At 38.6% G+C, this 20,000-nt stretch overlaps 1 protein-coding gene across 1 annotated transcript in view; it reads right to left on the bottom strand.

Moving 5' to 3' along the window:
• Nucleotides 1–20,000, bottom strand: part of LOC137653513 (potassium voltage-gated channel protein eag-like) — a 562,168-nt gene that overhangs the window by 63,879 nt on the left and 478,289 nt on the right. Inside the window, exons 14-15 of the mRNA XM_068386969.1 lie at nucleotides 17,615–17,913; nucleotides 6,669–6,784 (exon numbers count right to left, since the gene is read on the bottom strand). Of these exons, the coding sequence (XP_068243070.1) occupies nucleotides 6,669–6,784; nucleotides 17,615–17,913 (415 nt within the window). The remainder of the gene's footprint in view (nucleotides 1–6,668; nucleotides 6,785–17,614; nucleotides 17,914–20,000) is intronic.

Here is a 20,000-nt window from a genome sequence, read left to right as displayed (position 1 = left end):
CAGAGAATAAAAATCATTAAATGGTTATTAGTTTTAATAAGAAGGATTACTTGGTTTAAAGTTTCATCAAACTGTTCAATGAATTTCAACTAAACTCAATAGTTTGTATTTATAGAATAAAATGCCATCGTTGAAGTCCAGCATTACACTAATTAAAGAAAATCTGTAATGCATGGTCTACAAGACAATTTACTCATAGCTCTTTGTGGGTAGAAATATGGGAAGTGTTATTGAAATGTTTTACTTAGCAGTTAATTTCAGTGTTTCATAAAGATTTAAGAAAGCTAGGATCGTTCCACTCCAAACTTTATTTCGTTACAAACTAACTAATTAGGTTTTTTTTTAATTGAGATTTTAAAGCCATCAATTTATTTTTGGGTAGCTCAGAAATCAACATAGTCTTAGCTTTACAGTAATATTTTGGGCCTAAGCTACGTAGTTTTACTCCTAACCTTACTGCTCAAGTGGTACTTGGGGTTGACCTACACCATTCAGTAACATCTCTGGTGGTACACAATCAGCAGCAATCACATGCGTTCTAGATTGTTTTTGTATTGTAAATTAAGATTTCTTCCTCTGGTATAGTTAGCAATTATTGCCTGAGATGTGCACAGGAATTTTTTTGGGGAGATTATAATCCACTTTCCCTTTGTGCATCATATCACGAGCAATACTGTAATTTAAATGATTGTTGTGAACATTACACTTCACTCTTGGTTCCACCAATGGAAAAGTTTGTTTCAATTGTTACTGTGAAAGTTAACAGTTCCAAATACAATAGGAAACTTGCAGTTACCTCAGGAGAGAAGCTGGGGCAACTTGCTTATAGTGGGGATGATGACTATTCAGGCATCTTTCAATAGTGATGAGCTCCACAAGATCTGGAAATCACTTGCTTCCTTCCTTTGTTAAACTTCAGAAGTTCAGTGAACCTTCCTTAATAAAGGTAATTCTGGTTATTCATACTACATTGCCAAAACCTAACCTGACCCTCGAAGGTTAATGGAATATTAATAGCATTTAGTTCACTGTGCTCTACAGATTCGAAAGCCTCACACAGAGCCTCAAAATCTTACATACATTAGTTCCTTCTGCTGCTAAACCTATTGAAAACTATAATCCCAGTCACTCTATAGGGCAACTAGATTATGAGGCCTAGGACTGGGTGGATTGCCTTGATCTTAATAGCCCTTCACTTGCTAAAATAAGCGCTTATCTTCATTCTTATATTACTTATGTGGATGGCGTGGCATAACGTATGATTCCTTTAAACCCGCGTTCAGACGACAGTGTACGCTGTTCACTTGCAAGTCAGCTCCCAATAACATTACCGAGTTTAATGTAGGTGCTAGTATATCCAAAACCAAAAGGAAACTAAATACTCATGCAGATACCCCCTTTTCAAATGGTAAACAAATTGAGAATCAGCTGATTTTCACACATCTTCTCTAGTAGGATAGGGAAATGAAGAAAGAGAAAAGTTCAGAGATAGACAATGAAAGTACAGTAAGGAAGTATCGTCTTTCCAACCTTTGCATAACATTACTGATGAATTATACCCAAATAGATTGAATAAGGTAAGTTTGAAAGTTTCTTATTCTACCAAATCGGGAAAATGGGCTACTTCCAAAACAATTTACACTACTCGACTTTCCAACTTCATTTTGGACAGATTAAAAAAATTGTTGTCTTGAATTCAGAAAAAGGCTGGTGTTTCAGGTTTACATTTTGTGCTGAGACCATCTTTAAACCAAAGACATGCTAATATCTACATGGCTAATCAATTACCTGACCGTGTCTTGTCGTGTATTGAGATTTAGTAATCAGTTTTGATCCAAACATTGTACCTCATAAAAGGAAACCTCTAAATTCAGGTTGTGTAAGTAGATCAACTGAGAAATGTTATTTGAAAGTAGTCAGAGAAGAAGTGTAACCAATTCACTTTCCTTCGCAAATTCTATTATAGGGGTTGTTTATAATCTCATAGAAGAGTAAAAGAGGAATTTTCAAGACATAAGCATTTGGATTCTATTTTACATTATCTGACTTCATGAGATCCAACTGTGTCAGGTGGACCTCTGAAGCATTATTAGCCTTTACATGTTTTGGGATAAAGAGAAGAAAACAGGATTCAGTATTAGACATAAAAATGAAAATTATTTTCTTTTCTTATTTAGGAACCTTTGTTAGATGGAGTGAACATCAATAAAGTAGTTGTTATGTAGAGAACTGAACTCAAACTGACGTCCTGAGGTCAGTTTCCAGAAATACTCAGCCTTCCAATTATGGGTTAGATTTCTCAAACCCAGGCGTGGCAACAAGGAAGCCCTTTCATTAAAAATAACAGAACAGATATCCGTTACAGTAAACATTCTAGAAGGATTGCCAGCCGAACTCAAAAACCTTTTTGTAGAAAAGTATGAGGTCTTTTCCACTGAAGTTCAGTAGGGGGAAGACTGTCCGACTTCTTCCCCATTTGAAAAAGACTACATCACGATTTGTTGGTATTGATTGTTCCCCATAAGGCTTAAAGGCTAGTCTACCTTTATTTTGTATCAAAAATATTAGTTTGTTAATTTTTATGAGCGTAAGTCCAATAATGTATCCATAACTAGAACTAGCTAGTTAAATATTGTTAAAACTTTTAAGGTGTGGTTTTAAGAAAAGAATTTCTTTTAAGATTCTTTTTTTGGAAAGAATTTCCAATCTCAGTTTGTGATGTGGTTTTACTTATCTACTAGGTTCAATTTTGAATTGTTGAGAATTCCCTTCCTTCAGAGCTACAGGTAATTTGTTTTAAGACTTAAGAGTCCGTTACAATTTCCTTGATAACTCTCTTTCTGAAAGGCATTGTATTTTTGTGTTGTAGGTTTCTGGGTCACGAACCCACCACGTTTGGATCCACATCATTTATAAACCTTGTAGATTGAGGTTCTAGATATTAGGAGTAGGCCTACATCTCTTAAATTTTGCAGAAAGGTTTCTTTAGCAAAGAATTCTAGAGAAAAGAGAACTCAATAATGTACCTGTTCAGCATTACATGGACACTTTTTTTTAGAAATCCAGACATGCTTATTGAGATTATTGGCCTCTAGACACTATAGTTCCTGCTACTGTGGCTTTCTAAATTGTTTGAACAAAAGTAGGTTATATTTTTCTTTTACATTCCAAATATTATAAAGACATCTGGCGACCTATCAGGAAATGGTTTTGGGATCTTCCCATTAATTTCTAGACCTATTGTGTTTATAATTTTAATTGGGTTATACAGTACATTTCAATTTTTTTTTCACTTTTCTCTTTCCATCATTGACATCCCATGTTCATCAGTGTAAGGGTCGGAAAGATGAATATCAGGGGAGGTTCATAAAAATAAAAAATTATTTTTATTTCTATACTCATTTGATATTCAAATACATGACCACCCACCTCTCCTCTGACTTGTGGTATCAAGGAATAGGGAATACAGACCTTGTGATTCAAAAACTGAAGAATGAATTACTCCAAGTGTCTCGCTTACCATTAATTGCTAGATTGTGTCGTCATTCAACTGGGGGCTTGTATTATTTTGAAAGGAAAGGAAATGGCAAAAATTGATATATTTTTTGGGTAAATGTTGATAAAACAAACTTCTGGAAAAGCAATATAAATATCAAGTGAACATAGAAATGAAAAATTTTGTAATTTGAATCATGTTATTTCAACCTGAAATCTGACCACTGTAGGATTCAGTATCAAATATCCTCAAATGTATACTGGCAAAAAATCAAGCTTAATATTCATGTACTAGATCCAGCAGGATCTTCTGATATAAAATAGTTCATAACTAAAACAAAGGTTTTAATTAATAAAACTAAATTAAGAAACATTTCAAAGATGTTCAGTGGTATGATCCTAAGCCTCTCTCTAATAGACAGTGAGTTATTTGCTGGTTACATGTTACAGCATCTACGGTGCAACGAGCACACTATCAAAGCCAATACAAGCCACACACACCTAAAGGGTTGAAAGTAAGATGGCAGTGGAATTCAAGGACCAATAAGATGGAACTCTACAAGTATATTTTTTCTTAAATACTTGAGGATGCAACTTTAAATGAACTATTGACCGATTCATTTTATTGATATACTGAATCATTCGTGAGATTCTTAAACAACTTATAAAAGTGTCAATATAAATGCTGAGGGAGAAGCAATCATACACAACACAACAATATGAGTTCCAGCTTATGAGTCTAATGTACCATTTATCATAAGACATTTAATGGATTGTTAAATAGTTATTATTCAGATTATATTACCACAGATTTTATGTAGCTTTTCCTCTCAATTAATTCTTACTGCTAAATACCCGATGAAGACAGATCTACAAAGACCCTAAATAACTTGCGCACTTCCTAACCTTAGGATGGGAGGGGGCTGATAAATCTAAAGGTGACAACAGTTAATGTTTCATCAAACCATTAGTGGCAATACACTGCTATTAGGATGAGAGGTGATTGGTAAAATCATGAGTGATACATAATCAATCCAATGAAGAAAAAAAAAGATTGTGTAATTTAAGGTTTTCAAATGGTACGAAAACACGAAAGGTTCGTTGTAAAGCATTTATATGTGATCAGGGTTGTTGGAATAATAACAAATGGCATGATGAAATTGATATACAGTCACCTAAAACCCATATAAAAAATACGTAATCACTTTGTATCCATAATTCTAAATCTATTTTTTCAATATCTTTATGATGGTTTCACAGTTTCTGCCAAAGCACTCTTATGCCTCCTCTTCCAAACCTAATCACCAGAATGAAGAATGAACTAATTTCTCAAATAAGCAATTTATCTAGAAAAATTTGCTGACTCAGTTACCAAACAGGAGTCAGCAGGAGTTCCAGCAACACACTACAGAGAAACTATAAGCATTGCAATAATCAATAATTACCACCTTAAATATACCTACACATTACGGGCGCCACTGATGATGTAAAGAAAGAAAAAGAACATTGCAAATGTTAAGAAAGCACTCCTAGGACTTCTAACCAAGCAATACCTCTTGACACATCTAACATCTAAAGCACTACACAAATTACTGACCTTTTTGTAAACTAACAGTAATGAAGATAGGCTCTCAAAAATATGTCACAAATAATCTGGGGAACCTTGTTTATCTTTAATAGCTTAACATTTGCATGTCTTACACAAGAAGAGACTTTAAATGCAAGTCCTCTTTTCGACAAGGATGAAAAAACAACATCTCAATAAAGGCACATATTCTGGCACCTTTTAGCATCTTGCTGACAGATTTTCACCAAACAGCTGATATTTTTCCTATGATGGTGCAAAATTCAAAGTCATGCATATATGTTACACTGATGTCGCACAAGCACGAACATGCATGGCTAAAATTTTGGCCCATATACTGATTACTGGTGTAAATTTTGATGACACGAAGCTATCAGATGCCAGAAATGGCACTAGTTTGACATTGTCTTAACAGGGATGAAATATCAACACCAATGGGTTTTAATTAGCAAAGGAGGGTACAAACACCAATGGAATCCCACACAAGGCAAGAGTCGAAAAATTGGAAAACCCATTAAGTGGAGATGGCCAGGATGTGAATCATATTACAAATCACTCATGCAGATATATTACAAGGGGGGATCTGAAAACCTACCATTTAGAAAATATCAAAATGAAAACATTTTGAAACTTTCCGTTAGAAAATGACAATGGGCCTTTTTGTTCTGAATTTTTCTACAAAGCCAGTAAGCATCTATTGATGAGAAAGTTTTCAGAAAATAAGTCTAATTTCTAAATAAACTGGAATTACCAGACTGCAATGTTTCCTAATTCCCTGATCAACTCCATAGAAAATGATTTTCATTAAAGTAAGAAAAATAGATGCATTTTTCTATATCACCAACTAGAAATACAGTTTTCTTGATATATCTAATAAATATTTCTGATGTACGTAACTTCATAAACGTTGATAATGCTCTTTAATAACACGTGCTGTACAGTGCTTGATAACATCGTTTATTTCACTAAAGCATAAGATTCTCACTAAATGTATGAAAATGTACTGTAATTAACCTAACATATTTTGAAGAACGCCACTGTAAAATTCATAAAAAAAATACACAGCTCTATTGAACAACCCTGCTACATATATAATAAACTTATACATTTAGAATCTTTGGAAATATGAATGCCATGATTTCTTGTCCTTTAACCTTTCTTAGTTAATCTTAATAACTTGATAATGATGCAATTATATTTTTGTAAAATCAACTCCAATTGAAATAAACATACTGAATTATTTTCTAATAAAAAAAAAATTACAAGTATATTCCAGAAAAGTTCCAGATCTTTCCTTATTCTACACATTTTCAGCTTTTAGCGTTCTACTGGCTTCTACTTCTAGTGAACCAATTATTTTCTAAAATTTGTGACTACTGATGTATGGTTACTTTTGAACCGTGTTTTGTGTAACACCTACCATTATGGGTGTCTCTTTTTTACTATCGTTAACATCAACGAAAAGAGTTTGACCATTAACCATTTATACATCAACTAATGAGCACTAAACACCACCTGTAATCTACCACATCAATTCTAATCTAATGAAATACAAGAGAATCTAAAAAAAACTTTACTTTATGATTACCTGGAAAATATCTTTCTAACAAGATGGTCATGGCTCAACTCTTGTTGAGGTTCATGCTTTCGTCTCTCAGCCAACTCTTTCTCTCGACGGACATCGCTCACTTTCCTGAAGATAAGCTGTGGAAAAATAATAAAAATGTTATTTTTATTAGTAAAATAAATTTTTGAATATACTTACCCGATAATCATGTAGCTGTCAACTCCGTTGCCCGACAGAATTCTATGGAGGGATACGCCAGCTATCACAATACTAGAAGGGGGTGTACTTTCCAGCGCCACCTGTGGCCAGGTACTCAAGTACTTCTTGTTGACACCTCCTCAATTATTCCTCGGTCCACTGGTTCTCTATGGGGAGGAAGGGAGGGTCGATTAAATCATGATTATCGGGTAAGTATATTCAAAAATTTATTTTACTAATAAAAATAACATTTTTCAATATTAAACTTACCCGATAATCATGTAGCTGATTCACACCCAGGGGGGTGGGTGAAAAACCAGTGTACAAGACTAAAGGATAGCTAAGTATCCCGTATTTCATATAATCAGTTATCCACAATAACAATGAAATAATAAGTACCTGGTAAGGAAGTCGACTTGAACCGTTACTCTGCCTTTAATAAGATCGTCTTCCTTACTGAGCGCAGCGTTCCTCTTGGGAGGCTGAATCAACTCCAAGGTGCTAAAGTATACAGGGCTGCAACCCATACTAAAGGACCTCATCACAACCTTTAACCTCGGCGCTTCTCAAGAAAGAATTGACCACCCGCCAAATCAACAAGGATGTGGAAGGCTTCTTAGCCGACCGTACAACCCATAAAAAGTATTCAAGAGAAAGGTTAAAAGGTTATGGGATTATGGGAATGTAGTGGCTGAGCCCTCGCCTACTACTGCATTCGTTGCCACGAATGGTCCCAGGGTGTAGCAGTACTCGTAAAGAGACTGGACATCTTTGAGATAGAATGATGCGAACACTGACTTGCTTCTCCAATAGGTTGCATCCATAACACTCTGCAGAGAATGGTTCTGTTTGAAGGCCACTGAAGTAGCCACAGTTCCCACTTCATGTGTCCTTACCTTCAGCAAAGCAAGGTCTTCTTCCTTCAGAAGAGAATGTGTTTCTCTAATCAGAAGCCTGAATAGTAAGAAACTGAGTTCTTAGAACTTGGAAAAGAAGGTTTCTTGATAGCACACTATAAGGCTTCTGATTGTCCTTGTAAAGGTTAAGACCTTTTTAGATAGTACCTAAGAGCTCTAACTGGGCAAAGTACTCTCTTCAGATCATTCCCCACCAAGTTGGACAGGCTTGGGATCTCGAACGACTTAGGCCAAGGACGTGAAGGAAGCTCGTTTAGCAAAAACCGAGCTGCAAGGAACATGTAGCCGTTTCAGATGTGAAAACAATGATCCTGCTGAAGGCGTGGATCTCACTTACTCTTTTAGCTGTTGTCAAGCACACGAGGAAAAGAGTTTTTAATGTGAGGTCCTAAAAAGAGGCTGATTGGAGAGGTTCAAATCTTGATGACATAAGGAACCTTAGGACCACGTCTAGATTCCAGCCTGGAGTGGACAACCGACGTTCCTTTGAGGTCTCAAAAGACCTAGGGAGGTCCTGTAGATCTTTGTTGGTGGAAAGATCCAAGCCTCTGTGGCGGAAAACCGCTGCCAACATACTTCTGTAACCCTTGATCGTAGGAGCTGAAAGGGATCTTACTTTCCTTAGATATAACAGGAAGTCAGCAATCTGGGTTACAGTGGTACTGGTTGAGGAAACTGCATTGGTCTTGTACCAGCTACGGAAGACTTCCCCTTGAGACTGATAGATTCTGAGAGTGGATGTTCTCCTTGCTTTGGCAATCGCTCTGGCTGCCTCCTTCGAAAAGCCCCTAGCTCTTGAGAGTCTTTCGAAAGTCTGAAGGCAGTCAGACGAAGAGCGTGGAGGATTGGGTGTACCTTCTTTACGTGAGGTAGACTTAGAAGGTTCACTCCTAGAGGAAGAGTCCTGGGAATGTCGACCAGCCATTGCAGTACCTCTAAGAACCATTCTCTCGCGGACCAGAGCGGAGCCAACCAACGTCAGCTGTGTCCCTTTGTGAGAGGAGAACTTCTGAAGTACCCTGTTGACAATCTTGAACGGCGGGAATGCATACAGGTCGAGATGGAACCAATCCAGCAGAAAAGCATCCACGTGAACTGCTGCTGGGTCTGGAATCGGAGAACAATACAACAGGAGTCTCTAGGTTATCGAGGTAGTGAACAGATCTATGGTTGGCTGACCCCACAGGGCCCAAAGTCTGTTGCAAACATTCTTGAGAAGGGTCCACTCTGTGGGGATGACCTGACCCTTCCGTCTGAGGTGATCTGCCATGACATTCATACCGCCCTGAATGAACCTCGTTACCAGTTAGCTTTCGATCTTTAGACCAGATGAGTAGGTCCCTTGCGATCTAGAACAACTTCCACGAAAGAGTCCCTCCCTGCTTGAAGATGTAAGCCAGGGCTGTGGTGTTGTCAGAGTCCACCTCCACCACTTTGTTAAGCTGGAGGGACTTGAAGTTTATCAAGGCCAGAATAACCGCCAACAACTCCTTGCAATTGATGTGAAGTGTCCTTTGCTCCTGATTCCATGTTCCCGAGCATTCTTGTCCGTCCAAAGTCGCACCCCAGCCCGTGTCTGATGCGTCCGAGAGGAGACGGCGGTCGTGTTTCTGAACAGCCAAAGGTAGACTTCCTTGAGAAGAAAGCTGTTCTTACACCACGCGAGAGAAGACCTCCTCTCTTCGGAAACAGGAACTGAGACCGTCTCTAGCGTCATGTCCTTTATCCAGTGAGCAGCTAGATGATACTGAAGGGGGGGGAGGTGGAGTCTCCCTAACACGATGAACAGGGCCAGCGATGAAAGTGTCCCTGTTAGACTCATCCACTACCTGACTGAGCATCGGTTCCTTCTCAGCATGCTCTGGATGCATTCTAGGGCTTGGAAGATCCTTGGGGCCGACGGAAAAGTCCGAAAAGCTCGACTCTGAAGATCCATACCCAAGGAGACAATGGTCTGGGATGGAACGAGCTGAGACTCCTCAAAATTGACCAGGAGGCCCAGTTCCTTGGTCAGATCCATAGTCCATTTGAAAATCTCCAGACAGCGACGACGTGTGGGAGCTCTTAAAAGCCAGTCGTCTGACGGAGCCGGACACAAGATCATGGTACTGCTGCACAGTCTGTGAACTGTCAATCATGGGCAAGCGAGGAAGTACAGTGACAACCCGAATCTGTCTAGACTGTCTGGGTCGTACAGACAACTCCTTATCGGGCTGCTGAGGTTGCCGCACTGCGTCACAACAAGTCACTTCTGTTGGTTGTTGAACGTCTTCCCCGTGACACATTGACTCCGTAAACAAAAAATCCTCTAACAAGGACTAAGCTTGGACTGCATGTCTTGCAACACAGCTCAAGGTCTATGGGAGCAGGTGTGGTAACAGACGGGATTAGCGACTGAAGTGGAACCATTACCTTCCCTGGAAGCATGTTACGCTTAAATAAAAGTCCATAGGAGGCTATGCAGCTAAAGGCTCCCTCCAAATGACAGAGTCCTCAAGGGAATATCAGAAAGAGGGAGAAAAGAACTTTCTCATCTACAGGGACCATATCCTAGAAAAGCTAAGTTCTCTCAGTGAGGGTTCACTGGTGCAAAAGCAGCAGACTAGAAGGCAACGTTATGAAACTGCTTGACAGTCTAGTGAGTTGGCAACAACCAAAGATGTGTGACTGAGAAGCATGCGGTAAGGTATGCAGAGCATGTTGTATGCAGAGTATGCTGTATGCAGAGCATGCTGAATGTAGAGCATGTTGTATGCAGAGCATGCTGAATGCAGAGCATGCTGTATGCAGAGCATGTTGTATGCAGAGCATGCTGAATGCAGAGCATGCTGTATGCAGAGCATGTTGTATGCAGAGCATGCTGTATGCAGAGCATGCTGTATGTAGAGCATGTTGTATGCAGAGCATGCTGAATGCAGAGCATGCTGTATGCAGAGCATGGAGTATGCAGAGCATGCTGTAAGCAGAGCATGCTGTATGTAGAGCATGCTGTAAGGTAAGCAGAGCGTGTGCATGGCGTTTAACATTTCTCAGAAATTCCATGACCAGTGCTAAAGTGCTTTATGCATGCTTGCATGGGTTTAAATATCAACATAATATTTACCTTACATTCATAACTCATGATTCATATTTTTTGCCATATTCTGCGATATTGTTAAAAATATATTGCAAGGAATACAAATATATTTTTATAAGTAATACAAATAACCTCCATTATCATAAGGTTTGAAAATGGAGGTAAGGTATGCTGAACAGCAGAGTCAGAACGAGCTGGAACAACAATAGTTGTGGTTTCCTCTTCAAGACTCTGTTGAGGGAACACCTGAGGCTCAGTCTGCAAAGGCTGATCAAAGGAAGTAGCAGAAGGTAGGCGCATGGGTGGAGGAGGCTGACTCCTGGCATGAGTGGCTGAACCCAAGGGTTGCGCTTGCTGAGCGGTTGGCGGAAGCGGAGTAGCAAGTTCCTGTTCCTGTGGTGTGAGCGGAGCGCGATGAGGTAGAGGCTGCGCAGAACAAGGTAAATGTCTCGCAAGCTGAGGCTCCTGAGGCGCAAGGCTAAGGTGTAGCGGTGCTTGCCTTGTGGAGGGTTGAGCTCGCTGCAGCGAGAGCTGAGGAGACTGACTCAAGGACGGGAGAGGTTGTTGTACCTCAACCGAGTGTTGCATCACTGGTGGAGCAGCAAGTGGAGGCGGAGGAAGAGAGGTATAATCCTCCTGATCCCATTGTAAAGGTTGCCTTAAAGAAGGCGGAAGCTGAGCACCACTAGGAACAGCCAACTCAGAACGTGGCTCAACATCGTACGCCTGGCAGGTGGTACTGCGATCAGGCGGAGCGAGCGCAGGCGGAGCGAGCGCAGGCAGAGGGAGTGTAGGCGGAGGCGGAGGTATAATCAGTTATCCACAATAACAACGCAACACTCTCAGCCCGACACTCACGCATCAAGACCGAAAGTTGTGACTGCATGGACTGCAGTAGAGTCAACTTGGGGTCGGCAGACACTAAGGTCTGCTGAGGTAAAGCCTTAACAGCAGAGATCTGTTGCGGCAGAACCTTACTCCTCTTAGGCGGAGTGCATTCAACTGATGACTGAGGAGAGTCAGAGCTAACCCAATGACTGCATCCGGGTTGTTGAACTCTAACTTCGTACGTCTGGCATAGGTCTGGACTTTATGTTTAAGAGGTCTTGAGACCTGAGACCAGCGTTTTCTCCCCTAAATTTCTTCTGCAGACGAGCAAAATAAGGGCTCAATCGTCTGCGGGTGGGAGTGACGGTCTCGGTAAGACACGCCCACAACCACCGAGGATACTTCTGTGCGCCGATCAAGGCCTGCTGAACCCTTTTGTCCTTCGACATTGCTTCTCCCCTGGGCTTGGGAGCTTGCAAGAGGTCCCGGACTGGGAGAACGACTGGCGCACACAGAAGTACCCTCACGCACAACACTGACACACTTTGCGCTAATCACTTATCACTTTGATTTTCTGTTTGCACTTATTTCACTGAACTCGAAACTTTAAGTGGTTTGTACCTGAAACACGCAATTCTATCCTTTCTCAAAAGTTAGTAATTGCGAAAACAGAATTACAATGTAACAGAAAAATCTAATGAAAGATAAATAATTCAGTGGCTGGAAAGAGACTAAACACTAGATCACTCTAGAAACGTTTACTTTCTTCCCCTAAAGAGACTAGGGAGAAGAGCAAAAAACGATAACAACGTTACTCGTACGCCTGGCAGGCTTGAATGAAACGTTTATCCTCCTCTTTCTCCCTCCGTCTCTATCTCTCTCTCTCTCTCTCTCTCTCTTGACTTAGAACCTGAGAGAAGAGCCCAATCATATATATCGTTAAAACATATTATTGTTAAAGGAAAAAACTGAAATATTTCCCAAAATGAAAAGTTCCTTTATTAGGATTAAAACCATTAAGTTAAGAAAGAATGAACAAAACGCTAGACACGGTTACTCTTACTGCAATGTGAAACCGTGAAAATTCTTTCTCTATCGTAACGATAGAGTGCAAGTTGAACGTTCTGAACGTCAACAACTGCAGAGACAAAACAAAACGTTAGTTCAACTTTGAAAACAGTACTAGACTATCAAAGAAATTCTTTCAAAGACATTAAAATAGCATAATATGTTAACAGGTAAAACCGAAATGACGGGCTCAATGTTAATTAACTTCGGTACCAAGAAAAGACCGCCTACTATTAGGAAGGTCGAATATAAACAAATATAAAAATTAATTTTAATAAGTTTATAAAAAAAAAAAAGGAAGTTAATCGAAGAGGCCTATAAGAGGCGGAGAGATATAAAATAAATCTATAACTTTTGTTAAGCAAAATTAAGAAAGAGAGTCTATACTCTCTTAGACACCAACACTTCCGTCTAAGGGAAGGGTCGGCCATTTAAAGGTGAAAGAGAGTTCATACTCTCTTCGTCACCATAATTAATCAAATTAATTCCAAAAGCTAACTAAGCTAATATAGAAGTTTCCAGTAAAGCGACAGCCGAAATCAAAGAGAAATACTTCACCAAAGTCGTGAAAATACTCCAAGAACATAAGCGTATCCCAGAACGTCTTGCCGGAAGCACGACAGAGGAATAATTGAGGAGGTGTCAACAAGAAGTACTTGAGTACCTGGCCACAGGTGGCGCTGGAAAGTACACCCCCTTCTAGTATTGTGATAGCTGGCGTATCCCTCCATAGAATTCTGTCGGGCAACGGAGTTGACAGCTACATGATTATCGGGTAAGTTTAATATTGAAAACTATTACCGGGTAATACAATTCGTTGGAAAACATGAAAAACAAAAATATTTCATTAAACTTTAAACTATGGAGAATGAAAAGCTTAGCTTCAGATCCGATTTCTGTGTGTTATTAGTATTACTAGCTAGGCTACAACACTAGTTGGAAAAGCCGGATGATATATGCCCGAAGGCTCCAACAAAGAAAATAGCCCAGTGAGGAAAGTTGCTAAGGAAACAGATAGAATAGTGTGCCTGAGTGTATCCTTAAGCAAGAGAACATAAATCCAAGACAGTGGAAGACCATGGTACACAGGCTAAGGCACTACCCAAGACTAGAGAACAATGGTTTGATTTTGGAGTGTCCTTTTCCTCAAAGAACTGCTTACCATAGCTAAATAGTCTTCTACCCTTACCACAGAAAGTATCCAATGAACTATTACGGTCAGTAGTTAACCCAAACAGTGAAGAAAATGTTTTTGGTTATCTTACCATTGTCAGGAGTTTGAGGAATTAGGAGAATGTGTAAAGAATAGGTCAGACTATTTGGTGTATGTGCAGGCAAAGAAAATGAGCTGTAACTAGAGAGGGATCCAATGTAGTATTATCTGACTAGTCAAAGGACCCAATAACTCTTCAACGGTAGTATCTCAACGAGAGGATGGTGCCTTGGACAACCTACTGGACCATGGAAATGGATATTGGAAGTTTCTGTTTATATGCAAAGGCAAAACTTAATGGAGAAAAAAAAAAATTGGGGGGGACATTAGAAAAAATGATAAAGCATTAGTTCTTAAGTTCAAGTAAGAAAATTAAAAATAAAAGAGTTAGAGTATTTGAATGGTAAGGATTTGCAATCTCCAAAGTCAGACATTTACTCAGTATTGGCTAAATCAAAGAGTAGAGAAGAGATGCACAAAAATGTATGCAATATGAAAACACATAAATGTGCAAGAACAAATGGGCCAGACTATTCGGTGTATGAGAGGGATCCAGTGTAGTACTGTTTGGCCAGTCATAGGGCCCAATAACTCTCTAGCAATAATATCTCAATGGGCGACTGGTGCCCTGGCCAACCTACTACCTACCTATACAAAGTTCTTTTTATAACTATGTCCTGGTGACATCTATCAAGACAACTAAGTGAGAGAGAGAGAGAGAGAGAGAGAGAGAGAGAGAGAGAGAGAGAGAGAGAGAGAGAGAGAGAGAGAGAGAGAGAGAGAATTTTTTTTCTTAAGAGGACAGAAGTCAGTAGCTTTAATGATATTAGTATGATGACACAGTAACTTTTGAAACAATACATTTCATCATTCAAATTCTATTCTTTTGCCATTTGACAACTAAAAGATTGGAAGATTTTGAATGTAAACCTTTGTTTGCCCAATTCTAGGTTTGTCCCATTCTGGGCTGTAAGAACTGGTCTCAGGCCAAGGGACTGAGACAATTCTTCTTGTTAACAAGGAACTGGTGTACTAAGCTTGAGATAAATAAGTTTCATGGCTGATCTTTATTAAAATAATTATCAAGCTACTCAACTACAGTTAATGCACATCAATTTTCAAAACCTAGAAAGTCAGCCGTTCTAGATTTCCTAAAAATTTCCAAGTTCCTGTACTCAAGAGTTCTTAAGTTACTACACATATAAAAAATCCAATGGCTTTGAAGGTGCCAGTGAAATATAGAATTTCTATTAAATTTCTTATTCCTGATCTGGCACCATCGTTCAATTAGTTCCTTATGCATGTTGCATAAGACTTTTCAAAATTCTGATCATCCTTTACATTAAGATCTTCCCGGACAGTTCCACCCTGTTCGTAATACTAGGCATGCAGTTATTTCTAGTAGTCAGGCTTTCTCCATTATGAGGCTCAATAACACACAGTATTCTAAAATTTTATTCCAGCTCTGACCAAGTTGTAGAATGATCTTCCTTATTGAATAGTTGAATCGGTAGAACTTCAAAAATTCAAACTTGCATCAAATGTTTTTATGTTGAACAGCCTGACATAAGTCTTTTTAATAATTTACTGTATATAAGTTGCAAGCAGTGAAAAGTTTCTACAAAGGTAGTAAAGCATGTGTTAGGATAGGAAATGAAGTGAGTGATTGGTTTCCGGTGAGAGTGGGGCTGAGACAGGGATGTGTGATGTCACCGTGGTTGTTTAACTTGTTTGTTGATAGAGTGGTGAGAGAGGTGAATGCTCGAGTGCTTGGACGAGGATTAAAACTGGTAGACGAGAATGACCATGAATGGGAGGTAAATCAGTTGTTGTTTGCGGATGATACTGTACTGGTTCCAGACACAGAGGAGAAGCTTGGCCGATTAGTGACAGAATTTGGAAGAGTGTGTGAGAGAAGGAAGTTGGGAGTTAATGTGGGTAAGAGTAAGGTTATGAGATGTACAAGAAGGGAAGGTGGTGCAAGGTTGAATGTCATGTTGAATGGAAAGTTACTTGAGGAGGTGGATCAGTCTAAGTACTTGGGGTCTGTTGTTGCAGCAAATGGTGGAGTGGAAGCAGATGTACGTCAGAGAGTGAATGAAGGTTGCAAAGTGTTGGGGGCAGTTAAGGGAGTAGTAAAAAATAGAGGGTTGGGCATGAATGTAAAAAGAGTTCTATATGAGAAAGTGATTGTACCAACTGTGATGTATGGATCGGAGTTGTGGGGAATGAAAGTGATGGAGAGACAGAAATTGAATGTGTTTGAGATGAAGTGTCTAAGGAGTATGGCTGGTGTATCTCGAGTAGATAGGGTTAGGAACGAAGTGGTGAGAGTGAGAACGGGTGTAAGAAATGAGTTAGCAGCTAGAGTGGATATGAATGTGTTGAGGTGGTTTGGCCATGTTGAGAGAATGGAAAATGGCTGTCTGCTAAAGAAGGTGATGAATGCAAGAGTTGATGGAAGAAGTACAAGAGGAAGGCCAAGGTTTGGGTGGTTGGATGGAGTGAAGAAACCTCTGGGTGATAGGAGGATAGATGTGAGAGAGGCAAGAGAGCGTGCTAGAAATAGGAATGAATGGCGAGCGATTGTGACGCAGTTCCGGTAGGCCCTGCTGCTGCCTCCGATGCCTTAGATGACTGCGGAGGTAGCAGCAGTAGGGGATTCAGCATTATGAAGCTTCATCTGTGGTGGATAATGTGGGAGGGTGGGCTGTGGCACCCTAGCAGTACCAGCTGAACTCGGTTGAGTCCCTTGTTAGGCTGGAGGAACGTAGAGAGTAGAGGTCCCCTTTTTGTTTTGTTTCATTTGTTGATGTCGGCTACCCCCCAAAATTGGGAGAAGTGCCTTGGTATATGTATGTATGTATGTATATATGAAATATCTGTTTGGATGTTACTATTTTTTAATTATTTTATTTTAATTGTTATCATTTCTCATATCTTATTTACTTCCTTATTTCTTTACATCACTAAGCTATTATTCCTGTTGGAGCCTTTGGCTTATAGCATCTTGCTTTTCCAACTAAGGTTGTATCTTAGCTAAAAATAATAATAATAATAATGAATTACTTTAAAACATATCTATACAGCCACACAGTAATAGGGAGTGGTCCCTTAATCTGATGAACGGAGGAGGCAAGACCTCTTTGAATCCACTACCTAAATTATGCTACAACAAATCTACATGTAAAGTATAAAATCATTATGCTTTATTTGGTTCATTGTCTAAAAAATCCATTGGAAAATTTGGTCTACTGAATAAAGTGTAATTCAGAGGGGATTCATTTAAAACTGAGAGGAATCTATAAGGCAAGGCTATAATATAAATAAGCATTTAATTTACAATGGATAATGCTACAACTTTAGTAACCTCTATACTGTACTCATGGTAACCATAAAGGAATTGTAACCACGTGAAATCTGTAGGTAATTACAGCACTGTATTCAATCTAAAAACAATCCACATCACTAGAACATGATCACTCAGATCAAGCAAGTCTATCTAAAAAGAAAGCCTTATGAAAATCATGTAACAAAAATTGTCTTAGGTTCAGATTTGTTTCAGGACAACCTACCTGTAAAGCAATACACACCTGAAATAAAGTTTAAAAGTTGTATGAATAAATGGCTCAGTACATAGACATGGAACTGAAGATGTAAAACTCACCCTATGCCTAAGATTGTAAGTGAGTACTAAGTTCCGAGCAAATGAATTGGCGAAGGCATGATAAAAATCAAGAACTTCCAGTAATTTTTCTCTCTTGATAGCGTGTAAGTCACAGTACGTGAGGGCACGGACATTGGCCGCACTCTGGCCAACCGTTGGGTCTTTCCAGAAGGTGTCTCCAAAGACATCACCTTTCCCAAGGATGGCTACAACTTCGTCGTCCTGAATTACCTCCAGAGACCCAGTGACAATGAAACACAGTTGGTCCAACGATTCTCCAGTATGGAATAGCAAATCACCTGCAAAAAAAAGCAAATGATAAGCAATGACTGGAAAATGGTTTTTAATGCCGTCTAGAGAAATATCATATGTCGTAAAATGATGGCTGGAAATACATTTCAAGTTGAATGATACCAAATAATAAAAATCTTCCTCTATTAATGTACCTGAGCTTAACATTATCATATCATTTTGATGAATATTGCCTGTAAAGTGTTCACATTGCTTATACAGTATATATAAAGTATGAGCTCAACCTATAAATAAAGACAAAACAATTTTCTCTCAAACCCATGTAGACATTCCTTGGGGAACCCCTCAGCAAAGACAACTTTCAAGATATTATGAGATCAAATCAGCAATCTGCAGTCTACGATCACACCTTATGTTGTCATATTATATTCACAATGACATGACCCTTTTGTTGTATTTATTTATTCTGTGTTTTCTTTCAAGTGTACATTGACACATATATGTTTGTGTTTTATGCTTGAATAATCCTAAATCAAAATGACTAAATAACCCAAATGTGTTATTATAATTCTGGGTTAGTATTATTCAAGCATGTTCCATTCCTTTCCTGATATGCATTTTGTATTTCATTCACTCAATGCTGTTCTTTAACGTATTTTCATCCTATCTCCATACACACTGTATACAGGGAACAGTCTCAAAACAGTATTTTCCTATTCTCTGATAAATTGATAAAGAAACTATTTTTTAAAAGAATCATTTACAGTACACATTAGAGACTGGAACAGTATCCTTGCTGGTATAGGGGTCTGAATTTTCTCCTACCAACAGGGCAAGCCAGGATTTTGATTTCTTGTTGGGAAGACAGTTGTTTCAAGACTACTGATCCAGACTTACGCTGCGTAGAAAAATTATACACTACCGGTAATTCTAATTTGCTTGTTGAGATAGTTATAATGATATCGTAATATCTTTTCACTAGTAAAGTAAGGTTGAAGAAAGTCTTTTATTGCATTACTTTCTTGCTATATCTTTTGTGTAAAATCACAATAGTGTACCTAAATTTCTAATTTGGGAAATTTAGCCTACATTTTAATTGTATGTTCCAGTTAAATCTTGCTGTTTCTCCTTTTTATTTAGAAATAATGGCATTGGAATACTCAGAAGAATGCAAGGGAATCCCAGAATTACAGAAAAAGTTTCAGCAGGATTCAAAATAAAAGAAAACTAGAGAAATTTTGGATGACATCACAACCTCTAGAGTTCATGTATGTTACCGATTACAAAATTGAAATTAGCAAGGATGGCAAGCTGAAATTGATCAGGGGAAGGATTTGTTTTATAATTTTCATTTTAAAACCCATAAATAAAAAAAAAGGAGAAAATATGCTTTTGCCTTTCCACTTTCTGAGAACAAGAAATCTACAAAAGGGAATGACTAAAAGTTTTTACCCTTTTCTTCATCAATTTTTATGCTAGGCAGCAAGTACAGAAATTAAATCAAAACAGACTGCCACCATACAAGAGGTGACATTCAATATTCAAAAGTAAAGGAAGCTCAGACATAAAGAATATCCCAATTTATCTGTTAAATGAGCCCAGAGGTATTCAGTTTTCTGTGAGCATTATCATTAAAATTATGACTGCTGTTAGAAGTGAAATTTTAGCATCCATTTTTTTTCTATCTCAAGATTGGAATTCTTTACTTTTGCTTGAAAGTGTTGTCTAGAGGAGTCAAATAGTCTAACCATAAAACTCGTAAAACAAGAGAAAAACTACTGTAAATTCAATACTACATATCCTATACGGTATTATACTAAACCAGATGGAATAATTTTGAAGATAATTTCATGATCTTGTTTCATTAAAGCTGAAGATGATGTATGTCATTAGTGAACTCTGATTTTTTATTTATTTTTTAGCTCCTTCCACAGACTATGGAAGGAAAGCTCTCAGAAGCACCACTAATCTTGGAATCAATATACCAGTTCTTTGTTTTTTTACTGTTGATTACTGAAATATTTTATTAATCTTAAAAATTTGGCTAAAATTGTTTGCTTGCATCATGATTCAAATGGCAATGTGCATTGTTCGTTTGCATGCTTAGCCGCTAGTTTTCAAGGCTTAAAGGCCG

The sequence above is a fragment of the Palaemon carinicauda genome, chromosome 14 (assembly GCF_036898095.1).
Source record: "Palaemon carinicauda isolate YSFRI2023 chromosome 14, ASM3689809v2, whole genome shotgun sequence".
Lineage (NCBI taxonomy): Eukaryota > Metazoa > Arthropoda > Malacostraca > Decapoda > Palaemonidae > Palaemon > Palaemon carinicauda.
The sequence above is the reverse complement of the archived record's forward strand: the minus strand, read 5'-3'. Positions and strand labels throughout refer to the sequence as shown.